General features: G+C 40.6%; 1 protein-coding gene across 1 annotated transcript in view; it reads right to left on the reverse strand.

The window, feature by feature from the left end:
* The window catches only part of CEP89 (centrosomal protein 89), a gene marked incomplete at both ends in the record, with an annotated part of 74,288 nt that overhangs the window by 11,967 nt on the left and 46,102 nt on the right, over positions 1-16,219 (reverse strand). Inside the window, 3 exons of the mRNA XM_079723519.1 lie at positions 1,542-1,683; positions 2,262-2,429; positions 15,482-15,662. Coding sequence (XP_079579645.1) covers positions 1,542-1,683; positions 2,262-2,429; positions 15,482-15,662 — 491 coding nt within the window. The remainder of the gene's footprint in view (positions 1-1,541; positions 1,684-2,261; positions 2,430-15,481; positions 15,663-16,219) is intronic.

Here is a 16,219-nt window from a genome sequence, read left to right on the forward strand (position 1 = left end):
AGTTACCTCCAAGTTGGCTGATTTCTGACTCTTACAGAAAGTCTGCTGGGCTCTTGGAATGACATGCATTAAATTATGACTTCTAATCCTATGCCACCAGAGATTTGCAACATTGCTTAAATAAACATGTTTAAATGTACATAAGCAATATGTATTCAAAGTAGAAACATCATAAAATGCAGATAGGTAAAAAAGATTTTTTTAAAAAATCACCTGTCATTTCACCATTTGGAGATACAGTTATCTGACTCACTGTTACATTTTGTGGTAAATTCTATCAGACTTTTTTCAACACATAGCTTGGCACAGCATCTGTCTTCTTTCACTGCACAACCTGCTGTAGACATCTTTTAAAATCAGCGTGGAGATGTGAGATCACGCCCACAGCATCACTCTTGCTGGCTGAGCAGTGCTCCATCATCAAGGGCAGGGGTCCCCAACCCCCAGGCCACAGACTGGTACCGGTCTGTGTTAGGAGCTGGGCTGCACAGCAGGAGGTGAGCGATAGGCGAGCGAGTGAAGCTTCATCTGTATTTACAGCCGCTCCCCATCACTCATATTACCGCCTGAGCTCTGCCTCCTGTCAGATCAGTGGTGGCATTAGTTTCTCATAGGAGCGTGAACCCTACTGTGAACTGTGCATACGAGTGATCTAGGTTGTGTGCTCCTTATGAGAATCTATTGCCTGATGAGCTGAGGTGGGGCTGAGGCAGTGACGCTAGCGCTGGGGAGTGGCTGTAGATACAGATTATCGTTAGCAGAGAGGTTTGACTGCACAGAGACCATAATAAATCAATTGCTCGCAGGCTCATCAAAACCCTATCAGTGAGTAGCAAGTGAAAACAAGCTCAGGGCTCCCACTGATTCTGCATTATGGTGGGTTGTATAATTATTTCATTATATATTACAAGGTAATAATAATAGAAATAAAGTGCACAATAAATGTAATGCGCTTGCATCATCCTGAAACCATCCCCTGCCCACCCCGGTCCATGGAAAAATTGTCTTCCACGAAACTGGTCCCTGGTGCCAAAAAGGTTGGGGGACCGCTGATCTGGGGACCACCAATAACGGACTCAATTCCTTTCCTCAGGACTGGTGCTTCTAGAAACAATGTGGGATGAGTTACCTCTTTGTGCCCTTTAAACTGTGTCACTGGGATGAACTCTATTTAACCTGTCTAGGATTCTTACGTTTCATTTTCAGTCAGGGACTACATTAAGACAACTTTACAGAGAGAATATAAAGATGCACCTGTGTGTGTAATAGAGGCCTTATGACTACTGCTCCCAGTTGAATGGACTGATTCCGTTAGTTTACCTTCTAAAATATCATTTGCCAGTATTTAAAAGTTTGGGTTATTTGCCTTTCAAAAATGTTTTTCACTGATGGTTGAAAAATAAAATTTTAGAGAACCTGAAAATTTATGGTTGAAATATAAAAAGATGCAGCTTTTTATGGATCATTAAAAAAAAACCTTTAAAATTATGTTTGCATATTAACTTGCAGCATACTTGAAGTAACTGAGGAAACTTACTTACCAAATACATAAGATTGTCACGTTCCTGGGTTATATTCTCTGCCAGGACAACAAGATTTGCCAGGTACTGGTGAGCAGACATTTCGTTCTCCATGGCTTTTTCCACCTGCTTTTTGAAGACATCAATTTTCTTTTGAGATCTCCTAGAGAGGTCCCCCAAATGGTGGAATAAAAAATTCATTAGCCTGCATGGCCAGGGCATAGTGAATATCTGTATTATAAAAATAGCAAGCATGTTATCATTTAAGTGTATTTTGCAGCAACCTAAATCTTCTATTTAGTTTCAAGGTGAGAAGAAGTAACTGAATTTAAAGGAAGCATAACTACTGACTCCAAGCCAAGTCAAAAGGAATCACAAAATGCTTAACACACTTAACAGACTAATACATATTATTCTATTAATTTTTTGGCTTGTGTTCTTTAAAAGATATTTTTGAAAAAGGAATCCAGTAATCCCTGGATTCGACTTTTGGGAAACAGTAAAGAACTTCTAGAACTTGCAGAGTCCTAGGGTCAGCATTATGACTATCAACCATAATTGAACAATCATGTTGGTTAATGTTGGTCATATTTTATATTTTGGTATTTAATAATCTCATTTATCCCTTTCCATTCCATTGCCAATATTAGAAAAAGAAAAGATAAAGAATATGAAATAGAATATTCAATTGTCTTTTTAAACTATTTTTAAAAAAAAAAACTTAAGAAAACAAAAACCCACCTATTTATTTTCTGTACTTTTTCGAGTTCAACTTCCAGCGCCTTGTTTTTAGCCGTCAGATTTTTCTTCTCTAATAGCAGGCTCTTTTTCTGCACTTGCAGGGCTGCCAACTTTTCCATCAACTCTTCCATCTCAGCATTTTCTTTCTCTTCCTCCTTCTGCGACTGGCTGATGGACAAAAATATCACAAGCCTGTATCCAGTACACCGAGGTTAAACGAAGCAGCCACTGCCAGGCAGTGATAGCACAGCCCCCCGGCCTGGGTGGGCCCTTTGGAGGCCTCTGTGGGAGCATCGTCATCCAGTCCCTGGCAGAGCTGGTGGGGAGCTCCTGGAGGGCAGCAGAGAGGGCGTAGCTGGTACACACTGCTTTGACGGTAATGATCTAATCCCCTTTTCTGCCCACCATTTTTGCTTATGTCTGTGTGTGTATGTGTATTGTGTGTGTATATATATACACACGTATTTATACTCCCTCCAGAAAGAATTTAAGACAGCTTAATTTTTTACATAGTTATAATTGCCCCTCCTTCAAATCCTAATGCTAAAACAAATTTTATTTCATACTAAAATAATTATGTTTTTCTGATAAAAGAAACAAAAACAAGGAGGGCATACAATCAATATATAATTCTGGCAAAATGATGCCTGAGAGAAGAGTTATTCCTTCACTGGTTCTCTTGGTCAATTTTCACGAAATAACTGAGACCGAATAGGTAGGGCCACACACACAGAGGCTGCCCAACATTCTGAGCGATGGGGTCTCCCAGGGTACCACGTGGGGTTTACTACTTCCTGGCTGTCTGGCTGGCTGGCTGGCTAGTGAACAAGCCTCACGCTGCATGTGTTTGGGGTCTGCCTCACTTGCCACACAATTTCAATGACTTCAGCCTAGGTTAGCTCCCTGAACACCCAGTCAGGAATTTTCCAGTCTCCACTGCTCTCTAGTTTACTACTTTTAGTTAGTCAAAGAGCAGAGGACACACCTGGACAAAACCCACAGAGTTGGGGTTTGAACTAAACTCATCTTTTATCTTTTTTCTTTGCTGTATTTTGTTTTGAGTTTAGAATTTTATTTAAAAGTATTTTTGCCACTTACCTGACACCAAAATCAATCAGTTCACCAAATCAGTCAAGAAGTTCACAATGAAAAGAAACCAAAGACAATAGGAAATGCTGGGAAAGTGCTGGTGGGCGTGCACAGTCGCCTCAGAGAACAATATGTCAAAATCTAGAAAATGCATTTACACTATGGCCAAACAATGCCACCTCTAGGTATGTATTTAGGGAAACCGATAAACTGTACAAGAAAGTTTACTGGGGCATTGCTTAAAGGAACAAACTTAGAAACAATTAAACTTCCATCAATAGGCTAAGTAAAATGCAGTATTTCATATGATGGAATACCACCATGCAGTTAAAAAGAATAAACTCTCGGACTTCCCTGGTGGCGCAGTGGTTAAGAATCCACCTGCCATTGCAGGAGACATGGGTTCGAGCCCTGGTCCAGGAAGATCCCACATGCAGTGGAGCAACTGAGCCGGCGAGCCACAACTACAGAGCCTGTGTGCCACAACTACTGAAGTCCATGCACCTAGAGCTAGTGCTCCGCAACAAGAGAAGCCACTGCAATGAGAAGCCCGCGCACCGCAGCTAAGAGTAGCCCCTGCTCCCTGCAACTAGAGAAAGCCCGCGTACAGCAATGAGGAACCAACGCGGCCAAAGAAAAAAAAAAAAGAATAAACTCTATGTATCTATCTCAACATAAAAAGATGTTTGAAAATTGAGTGTAAAAAGTGAAGATACTAAAAGTATGAATTCACTTATGAACACATAAAACACACCAAAAAAATACTATGTCATTCATGGATACATGTAGAAATAAAAAATAGACCGGAAATATAATTCCAAGTTTATGACACTGATTGCTTTTGGAAAGCCAGGGAAAACAATGGGGCTAAGGATGGTGGTTAAAAGGGGCTTCAGCTGTATTTCTAACAATATAGTTCTTAAAACAAACAAAAAAAGGGGGAAACAATTTGCACACACATACACAAAGTTAACACTTAATATTTGGTGGGAGAAATAGTTGATTAAAAAAATTTTTTTTAAATAAAATGTTTCCTATTCTATCCCTAGAGTCTCACTCCCCAGAAGAAACTTCTACTGACCATTTCTGATTTTAGTTCTTCTGGTGAAAAACCATGACTTAAATTTTTAAATTGTGAAATGTAATATAGAAAACTATACAAATGGTAAATACATATTTTAACAAACAATTATAGGGAACACCCACATAATTACCACACAGGTCAAGAAACAGAACACTTATGGTACCCCAGACACTCCCATGTGTTCCCTCCCACCCCCCCAGTCATAGAGTCCCTCCTTAATCATTTCTATAGTGTCATCGCCTATCTATGCATCACTACAGCTTAGTTCAGTTTGCCAGTATTGGAACCAGATATAAAGGGAACCAAGACCCATAATAGGTGCACAAAGGGACTATATGTGCTTTAGTGTCATTATGCCTATAAGACTCACCCGTCTTTTTTTTTTTTTTTTTTTTTTTTTTTTTGCGGTACACGGGCCTCTCACTGTTGTGGCCTCTCCCGTTTCAGAGCACAGGCTCCGGATGCGCAGGCTCAGCAGCCATGGCTCACGGGCCCAGGCGCTCCGCGGCATGTGGGATCTTCCCAGACAGGGGCACGAACCCGTGTCCCCTGCATCGGCAGGTGGACTCTCAACCACTGCACCACCAGGGAAGCCCTCACCTGTCTTTTTGTGTGGCTATAGAATATTTCATTGTATCAGTACACCAAACGCTATACATTCGTTTTCCTGTTGACAGTCACTTGGGCTATATTCTGCACACACACTTGCAGGATTCTCTAGGGTAGTGCGACTCAAAGTGTGGTCCTCAGATGGATCAGATCGGCAGTCTCCAGCTGTCTGTTACTCATCCATAAGATAAGCACAGAAATTGAGAAAATGGCTCCAAAACTTTTATAGCATTTTAACATTGCTGTGACATCTGGGCAGTCTGAGGTGAGTGAACGCATTCTGCTGAACAGCAGCTTGGGTGTTGTCAAGTTTGCAGAGAGAGAAGCATGTGGTAGGAGCTGCATACTTGTCATGCGCAGCAGGAATACATAACAATTTATGATTTTAAGATTAATGTATCAACTGTAACTCAAGAATATATAAAAACCAGAATTCACTTATTTCACTGAAAAATAATTTAACTATTATTTTACTGGACACACTGACCTGGATTTATGATAAAGGGTTAAAGAAGAAGACTGAAAATCCAAAGATTTCTTTCTGCTTCCAGCCAAGACAGAGTTACAGAGACCAGATTTATTCAGCTAGAAAACCAGGCAAAACATAAGAAACAACAGTTTTCAGACTTTGGACAATAAGCAGTACAGGACTGTGATCCCTGAGAGGGAAATAACAAGGTGAGTACTACGACTGCTCCAGCTTACTGCCTGGCTGCAGTACAGGAAGGGAAAACCCAAACCAAACCCAGTGGACTTGCTGAGTTGAGGAGTCAGAGATCAGAGATCAGAGAGGCCAAGGCAGCTAGAAATTGTGGGCAGAGAGGAGGGAGTTCCAGGGAGAGAGGAAGCGCTCTGGAGATCTTTAGGCGGGGTCACCACCAGTCTTTGGCTGACTACTGCTCTGCACATGTATGAGAGGAAACTACCTGAGGCCGAGGAAAGAACCATGAGAAACAAGGAGGCAGAATAATTCCTGACATTCACCAAGAACTGGGAATAGTGCATGAGCCCACCAGCCAGAGTAGAAAGACCTTATAATATAAGGGAGATTGGCGATAAACCTCAGAAGGGTATTACTGCCTTTGTAGTAGGGTTAAACTAGCCCTGACTAAAGGCTGCTTTGGGCCTACCCTAACAAAAGCAAGCTTTGAAAGAATCCAACTACTGTCTAGTAACGTAAGTGTGCACTAGAACAAAATGTAACACTATTCAAAGCAGTGCACTAAATCTAGCATCCAGCAACACAAAATCTACAATAGTCAATATCCAATCAAGCATGGGAATAAGCAATAAAATAGGGTCCATGATCAAGAGGGAAAAAAAAAATCAACAGAACGGATCCAGAAGTCAGAGAGATGATGGCATAGAGAATAACAGCATGGTGAGGAGAGAAATGAAAAATACAAAAAAGACTCAAATGGATCTTCTAGTGATGGAAAAAAACAAATGGAAGAGGTAAACAATACGTTGGATGAGAATAAAAAGATTAGACACTACAGAAGAAAAGATTAGTGAACTTGAAGACAAGCAATATAAACTACCCATTTGAAGCACAGAGCGAAACAAGAGCAGAAAAAAGAAATGGACGGAGCATCAGAGGCCCATGGGACAGTATCAAGTGGTCCCAGGAGGAGAGATGAGAGAGGGGAAAATAGAAAAGAATATTGAAGAAATAACAGCTAAATTATTTCCAAATCTGATGAAAAATATATATCCACAGCCCAAGAAGCTCAATCAACCTAAAGCTGAATAAACATAAAGAAACCACACCAAGGTACATCCTAAGTAAATGCTAAAAACCAGCAACAAAGGAAAATTATTAGAAGAAGCCGAAGAGAAAAGACATATCACTGTTCAGAGGAACAAAGATAATACAACTGCAGATTTTCATTAGACACAATGCAAGACAGAAGGCTACAGAGAACACCTTTGAACTGAATGGGAAAAAACTCCAAAACCAAAAACCCATCAACTTGGAATCTTTACCCAGTGAAATTATCAATAAAGTTTAATGATTTTCCAATAAAAGTACTGTGAATCTTTCTATTCCTTTCTATTTGTGACGCTTTGTAGATAGTTCTTTCCTTCCTCCTTTCTTTCCTTTTTTTTGGGGGGGGGGTCTTTTTCAAAATCTCATTTTCTACATATTTATTCCTACAAAGAAATACAATCGATTTTTATAAATTGACTTTGTTTCTACCAACATTGCAACAATTCATTATTATTTCTTTTTTTATTGAAGCATAGTTGATTTACAATGTTGTGTTAATTACTGCTGTACAGCAAAGTGACTCAGTTATACGTATATACATTCTTTTTCATATTCTTTTCCATTATGGTTTATCACAGGATTGAATATAGTTCCCTGCGTTATGCAGTAGGACCTTGTTGTTTATCCATTCTATATAAACCAGTTTGCATCTGCTAACCCCAAACTTCCAATCCATCCCTCTCCCACCCCCCTCCCCCTTGGCAACCACCAGTCTATTCTCTATGTCCGTGATTCTGTTTGTGTTTCACAGATAAGATAGGTTCATTTGTGCCATATTTTAGATTCTACATATAAGTGATATCATATAGTACTTGTCTTTCTGACTTACTTAGTATGATAATTTCTAGTTGCATCCATGTTGCTGCAAATGGCATTATTTTGTTATTATTTTTATGGCTGAGTAGTATGCCACTGTATATATGTACTACATCTTCCTTATCCATTCATCTGTTGATGGACATTTAGGTTGTTTCCATGTCTTGGCTATTGTGAATAGTGCTGCTATAAACTTAGGGGTGCATATATCTTTTTGAATTCTAGTTTTGTCTGGATATATGCCCAGGAGTGTGACTGCTAGATCATATGGTAATTCTATTTCTAATTTTCTGAGGAACCTCCATACTGTTTTCCACAGTGGCTGCACTAACTTACATTCCCACCTACACTGTAGGAAGGTTCTCTTTTCTCGACACCCTCTCCAGCATTTGTTATTTGTAGAGTTTTTAATGATGGCCATTCTGACCAGCATGAGGTGGTACCTCACTGTAGTTCTGATTTGCATTTCTTTAATAATTAGAGATGTTGAGCATCTTTTCATGTGGATATTAGCCATTTGTATGTCTTCTTTGGAGAAATGTCTCTTTAGGTCTTCTGCCCATTTTTCAATTGGCTTTTTTTTGTTGTTGTTGTTACTGAGTTGTATGAGCTGTTTGTATATTTGGGAAATTAAGCCCTTGATGGTTGCATCGTTCGCAAATATTTTCTCCCATTCTGTAGGTTGTCTTTTCATTTTGTTTATGGTTTCCTTTGCTGAGCTAAAGCTTGTAAGTTTGATTAGGTCCCATTTGTTTACTTTCGTTTTTAGTTCTATTGCCTTGGGAGACTGACCATAGAAAACCTTGGTATGATTTACGTCAGAGAATGTTTTGCCTATGTTCTCTTCTAGGAGTTTTATGGTGTCACGTCTTATGTTTAAGTCCTCAAGCCATTTTGAGTTTATTTTTGTGTATGGTGAGAGGGTGTGTTCTAACTTGACTGATTTACATGTGGCTGTCTAACTTTCCCAACACCACTTGCTGAAGAGACTGTCTTTTTCCCATTGTATATTCTTGCCTCCTTTGTCAAAGATTAATTGACCATAGGTGTGTGGGTTTATTTCTGGGCTCTCTATTCTGTTCCATCGATCCACATTTCTATTTTTGTGCCAAAAACATGCTGTTCTGATTACTGTAGTGCAAAAGTTTATTATTAGTTCTAATGATTAATTTGTAGATCTGTTTTCTACATATGGAATTCTATCATCTATAAATAATGACACTATTATTTCTTTCTTCGCAAACTTTATAACTTTTCTTTTTCTTGCCATGTGCACTAGTTACCATTTAGTAACCAATGTTGTTTATGCTGTTTAGAAATGGTATCAGAGGGCATCTCTGTACTGTTTCCAGTCTCAATAGGAAAGCTTGCAACATTCCACCACTGAGAGTGACATTTACTGTAGTTTTATTTTTCAGCAGAACCATTAAAGAAGTTCACATCTATTACTAATACTGTTTTTAGAGTTTTTACATCTAGATTCATGAGTGAAAATGAAATGTAATTTTCCTTTCTTATACCATCATTGTTGGGTTTTGGTATCAAGGTTATATTTACCTCATAAAATGAATTAGAGAGCATTAACTCTTTTTCTGTTCTTTAAAAAGTGTTCAGGTGAGACTAGAATTATTTCCTCCTTGAATTTTTTTTTTTTTTTTTTTTTTTGTGGTACGCGGGCCTCTCACTGTTGTGGCCTCTCCCATTGCGGAGCACAGGCTCCGGACGTGCAGGCTCGGCGGCCATGGCTCACGGGCCTAGCCACTCCGCGGCATGTGGGATCCTCCCGGACCGGGGCACGAACCCGTATCCCCTGCATCGGCAGGCAGACTCTCAACCACTGCGCCACCAGGGAAGCCCCTGCTTGAATACTTTTAGAGCTCTTTTGTGAAGGTATCTAGGCCGGTAGTTTTCTTCAAGGGAAGATCTTTGGATTCAATTTCTTTAATGACTAAAGGAATATTCAGGTATTCTTTTTCTTTATAAGTCAGTTTTGACAAGTTATATTTTTCAACCAATGTGACTATTTCATCTAAATTTCCAAATGTATTGGCATGAACTTATTTTTAGGTGCATCTATTTGATGGATTGAGCCTTTTATCTCTATGAATTGATCCTCTTTGTTATGTGGAGTCTTTACCTTAACATTTATCTTGTCAGATGTTAATATAATTTACCACCTTTCTTTTGGTTCGTGTTTGAGTAGTATAACTCTTTCTGTCCTTTTACTTTTGAAATTTCTGTGTCCTTACGTTTGAGATGTATATCTTAACGACAACACAGAGTTGCTGTGGAGAGTTTTGGTGAACTACTCCGTGATACTGCTGCCTTGGCATCCATTTTGTGTGGCCAAGGGGCCTGCAGGGGTCTTGAACTGACACTAGCCCCACTCTGCAGCGCAGGCCCTATAACAGCCAGCAGAGTCACAAGTCAGTGTAAGTTCCTGATATGACTCCCCCAACGACCCTCCTTCCTCACCTCGCAGGGCCCTCCCCTCATGCGCCCTTTAGGTAAGAACCCCTCTCCCCCTTGAACCTTACCAAAACCCTGCTCTTTTCTGGTTTGAACTGACCAATTGGCCTTAGCCCAGGAAGCCCAAAGCACTCCACCCACGGACCCTAATAAAGGCATGTGCCCCAGGTCCTGCGGCTTCTCTCTGCCTGCACCTGCCTTGACCTCCCAATGTGGCCCCGTGAGGAGTGCTGTGCACCTCCTCCAGGACCTGGGAGCGATGAGCTTCTCTATTTCACTTTCCCTACTACCGATATATTTGCTTTTAAACCTAACATTTTATTTTGTGTTTTCTGTTTTCCCACTTGTTCTACCTTTTCTTGACATCATTTGGATTACTTTTTAAAAAAATCATTCTTTCTTTCCCTATACTAGTTTAGAAGTTAAACACATTCTGTTCCCAGAAATTTCATCATGCATATTTTCAAACTATAATCAACACCTTTATCCTCTTCTGAATGATACAGACTTTAGAACACAAATTCCATTTACCACCCTCACTAATTATATGCTATTTTTGTTGTACATTTTAATTCTATGTATTTTTAAGTCCCCAAAGATATTATCATTATTGGTTTATAGAATCAATGTTCATTTATATTTATCCACAAATTTACCACTGTCTTTTAGTTCCATTTTGTGTCTCAGATGTCCCACCTTGAGTTACTTTCCTCCTCCAGACTTAGGTCTTCTATACCCTCCTTTAGAATTGCCTTTAATGCAGGTCTGCTGGTGGTGACACTCAGTTTGGGTTGGAAAATACCCTTATTTGACTTCACTTCTGAAAGGGATTTTTTCTGGTAATAAAATTCTAGGTCATCCAGGGTTTGCTTGTATCCAGCACTCTGAAGCTAACATTTAAGGGAGGACCACAGCACCCCTGTGAAGAGCCTGCTGCCGCTGAACTCCTCTGAAGGAAACTGTCCCGGTTGGGCTAGCACAAACCATGTATTGTCATCTTCGGTTGGGGAAGATTCTCAGCTATCCTATCTCTAACCACTCCTTTTGATTTAAATATATCCCTATGCTGATTCTTGTCTCCAATCTAGTGGTACCTCAACCTTTGAACACTCTATGTCATCCCGAACTAGTTTTGCTTCTGACCTATTTCAGTTCACTATTTCACAATTCAGCTGTGTCTAATCTGTAGTTAAGCCCATCCACTGAGTTTGTATTTTTCAGTTCTAAAAATTCTATTTCTTCCTTTTCAAACCCACTATTGTCACGTTTTATAGTTCCCTGAAGACAATTTGGAGCTTTTCTTTCTTTAAGCACACAGCCACCAGTGGTTGTATAGTCTTTGTCTGATAATTCTGGGTTCTGTGGGTCCTTTTAATCAATGGCTTCAGAGATCTGGAAATGCCCTTCAACTATTAACGCCTCCCTTTCCATTTTCTTTAATCTCTCTGTGATTCCTGATGATCTGAGGCTGGACCTCTTGGATGGGTCTTCCATCTGTTATCTTTTCTCTCCATTCCAACTGTTTGTTTCCTGATGTTCTAGGTGAATCCACAAATTTATCTTTCAGCCCTTCAACTGATGTTTTTTGAAAATTCTGGTAATCGTTTTTAATTTTTCTTATTTAGTGATTACACTTTTTTTGCCATGGCATTTTATTCTTTTAAACTCTCCTTGGGTCCCGGATGGCCTAGTGGGTTAGGATTCCGGGCTTTCACTGCCAAGGGCCTGGGTTCAATCCCTGGTTGGGGAGCTGAGATCTTGCAAGCCGCCTGGCGCGGCCAAAAAACTCTCCTCAGTTCTCTGTGTAATCTCAGTTTCCTTTGAACTGAGTTTCTCTGCTCATCTAGGTCTCCCACCATTGCAATTTGCCCCCTACACCCAATGCTCCTTGCTGTCGGTCACATCTAGCCGTCTGTTCTTACTTTAGGATGAAGACTGGGTATTTGGTGTGCACTGTAGTAGGGGACTGTTCTGTCCTGGTGCCTCCCTGAGCAGACACATTGCTGACTGATGACCAGGACTCCGTCTGTGTAGGTGAGTTATGTGAATAGTTGGCTTCACTTTAGGATACAGGACCCCCCAAAACCAGGATAAGGAAGGCTTGCCTTTTGCAGATACCACTAGTCACCGCAAACCCTTAGCTCTCCCCAAAAGAGTTTGCTAAATTTCTTTAGTGACGTAGGTTGACACCCGGTTTCTCTCCCATCACCCAAGCCGAGTAAGCTCGAGCTTTCTAGGCAATAGTAAAAGCAAAGAACAATCTAAGCTTCAAGTTGTAACCACCAGTCTAAGTCTAAGCCAACTGGACAGTTCACTAGGAAAATAAGCTTCTGCTGTTTCCTGCATCACAGTTCCTTCCAGGCATGGTTGTCAATAAGTAGAACAAGCAAGACAAAATGGATAAGCCACTCTGGGTTTATTATCTGAACTGCCTTCAACAGGATAAGAGAACAACACATATGCACCATACCTAGAAGCTCACTGAGCACAGGTTCAACCCAACCTTTTTCTACATAAATAAAATATTTTCTTCATGACCTCACCTTTGCCTGAGGTACAACCCTTTGCTAACTCAGACTCACCCCCATTGTAGGAGCTAGTTCAACAGCCGCTCTGCTGCTAGTTAATAATTCCTCTTTTGTATGTGGCGTTATCTCTATCATGACAGCAGCATGGGAAGGGCTCCCCCTCACTGAGGCAACCAGAGGGCAAGTGCACTGAAGCCCCAGAGGCCCTTCTGCCACCTTTAGCCTAACTCCAAGGTGTCCTTGGCTCCAAGATGTCCTTGGCCCCTGCGTGTAGTAGCCCAGACCAAAACACTCTGGGCTTCCTTCTCCTTATTTTGCCTATTTTTCTACCAGGTCTTGGTACCACCTCTACACACTTCCCTGAATTCACATATTCCGTCTCTAATGGATCCATGCCCCCCTTCCCACGTTACAGATTTCCTCTCCAAGCAAACACTGCCCCTTCCAAGAGCGCCAACAGGCTCAACACTCCCCCACCTCCACCCTCCTCATTCCTCTATTCCTTACCCCACCTGTCAACTCCGGAGCCCAAAGCCTCTCAGCAAAAAGCTGGCACAAAGGCTTTCCCTCCTGTAGCGTAACAACCTGACAGTCGGATTTTCTGACTGTGGTGTAAGTGCTTGACATTAAGCTTTTGATTGCTGAGGCTTCCACTTCAAAGACATTCTTCTTGAATAAACATACTGCCGGCCACACAACTAGACAAAGAGCCAGGCCGTCTTACCCATAAGGTTCCCCTTTTAGAAAGCTCTGGGTGACCTAGGTAACTGACCGCTTCATTTCACCCTTGACCCCAAAAAGGGCAGAATCTCAGGTCTGCGCTGTCCCTCGCTCTACCCTCGACCTTGTTGTGTGGCCCCAGGTGTACCACGAACCTTCCAGGACCTGTGAGGAATGACACTTGTTTCTTCAGCGTTTCCTGATGGTGCTGCTGGGGTGCATCTTACAATCAGAATAAGAACTGTAAGGGTCGGCCCAGCCAAAACAACACTTGGGCGGGGCTGGGGTGGGAGGGGGTAGCTCGCCACAAGTAGGATGGCCCAGGTGAGTGCTTCAGGCATTTCTATCCGACAGCATCGCTACTGACAGGCTGAGACTAGCAGGAAACACCTCCCAGTCCAGTGCCTTCTGAGCCGCTACACTCCTGACCCAGTTTCCACTTAAAAGAGATTTGGTGACGTGTTTGTTTCTTCAATGACCACATCTCCCATTGCTTTCACTCCCACTGGCAATTAGTGGCTTCCTTCAGAAATTTTTTATACCTTTTATACTCACCTCTAGGGGGCTATTAGGATATGTGGTTATGACGCATCCATAAAAAAAAAAATGAGCCACAGGAGTGGGTATTTGAGGAAAATAAAATCATAAAGATGACTATGACTTCAAAACAATTTCCTTCCTCTACTGGAACAGAAAAGTAAAGTACAGATCTGGCCCAGACAGCATGCAACAGTAGAGTCAAAACACTGGGTTCCTGTACTTGTTATCATCAGCATTTACTGATACACCAAGCTAAGCACTTTGTATGCACTAACTCATTTATTCCCCCCGCATCAACCACCTTGAGCTGAAAGCCCCACCATTTAAAACATTATTTCTTCTCTATTACAAAAGTAATATGCATTCATAACAGAACACTTGGAAAGTAGAGAAAACACAAAGAAAATTTACATTACATTACTCATTATGATAGTTAAGTTTATGCGTCAACTTGGCTAGTCTATGGTGCCCAGTTGTTTGGTCAAACACTCGTTAGATGTTTCTGTGAAGGTATTTTGTAGACGTGACTAACATCTCAGTCAGTTGACTTTAAGGGAGATTATCCTTTATAACATGGGCAGGCCTCATCCCATTAGTTGAAGACCTTATGAGCAAAAACTGAGGTTTCCCAAAGAAGAAAGAATTCTGCCTCAACACTATATCATAGTCTCAGGTTCCAGCCTGAGTCCCCAGCCAGCTGGGCTGCCCTACGGAGCCTGGATTTGCCAGCCCTCACAACTGCATGAGCCGCTCCTTAAAATAAATCTCTCTTGCTCTCTCCAAATATGTATATACATATCCTATACATATCCTATTGGCTGTTTCTTTGGAGAACACTGACTGCTGATACACCCATAATTTCACCTGCCAAAGATAATTTCTATTACTATTTTTCCATTCTTCCAATCCTTTCTCTACGTACGTATGGTATATAAGTAGTTTTATATACATATATGTAATTAGACAGACACAGACAGACATACACACACAAGAGTGATGAACTCGTCCCAGTCATCTTCGTTAACACGAGAAGTCCTGCATCCTGGGAAACCCCTCAGTCCCAGGCAAACTGGGATGGTTGGTCAGCTTAATACACACACACACACACACACACACACACTCCTTTTTTCTTTTTAAATAAAATTGCAATCATTCTCTACATACTGTTTTGTAACCTAATCTCTTCACTTACAAATATATGTGGCTATTTTCCAATGTCAAAAATATTCTTCTGTGACATCATGTTTAATGGCTGCACTGTATTTCATTTTATGGTTCTATCCTTTCATTTCACCAGTTCCCCACTACTGGAGATCTAGATTTCCAGTTCTACTACTTTAAATTGTCTTTGGATCTAAAAACAAGAGAGGCTGGAACAGTAGGGGAAAAAATCATATACATACACACAAACTGTAGACCACAGCCCTCAAGGACGGCCTTGTTCTACTTTAATAAAATATTTACCATTCTTAGTCTTGGACACCTGTGCTGGTGTAGCTAAATGACTCAAAAAAGAGGGAGCACCCTCTCTCTACCTGCCTATAACAATATGCATGGTGACACATAAACGCTTGAAAAGACATTGAGTCCTTACCTTTTTAATTTATTTACAATTGAAGTGTGAAGTTCTCTTGCAACTTTGCTGTCCAACTGTATTTTTAGTTCCTGGCATTCCGTCTGTAAAGTTTCCAATTGCTCCTTACTTTTAGTTAGCTCCTTTTCTTGGCTCTGTGTCTTAGTCTCCAGAAGTATTAGCTGTTTAGTCAGTTTAGAAACTGAAGCACAAAAGAGATGGATAAAGACTTGGTACAGAAGAGCTAATAAAGCATGATTACTGATTACTAATACTAGTGAGAGCTCATAAAAGATGATCTTTAAAAAAAATGTGCTGGCGATTTAGAAATTAATACCAAAGCCTTTGTACTTAGCAATTACTGTCCCTATATTAAGTAGTCACTAAATATACACTTTCTTACTGGGGATCAATATACTGATATTATTGTTAAATATATAATATTTAACAATATATGATTCCAGTCTTCAAGGAACTGACTTTCTAAAGACTGAAGCCTTAAGTCACATACAGATGTACAAGCGTACATCATGATGTCGTCCATAAAACTGCAAGATTTTCAAGATTTTAAGGATATCAAGTATGGCCCAACTAAGGGCAGAATTTGTTTTTCTTCCCTTTCTTCATTAACTTTTTATGTTTAGTGTCCTACATCTAAAGTAAATCATAAATATTTTCATCCTAAGTGACATGGAAGTATGTAATATTAAGACACTTCCTGGGCATCTGCTGAAGCTAGCACTCAGAAGTATTACAGCG

The sequence above is a fragment of the Hyperoodon ampullatus genome (genome assembly GCF_949752795.1).
Source record: "Hyperoodon ampullatus genome assembly, chromosome: 18".
In the NCBI taxonomy this organism is placed as follows: domain Eukaryota; kingdom Metazoa; phylum Chordata; class Mammalia; order Artiodactyla; family Ziphiidae; genus Hyperoodon; species Hyperoodon ampullatus.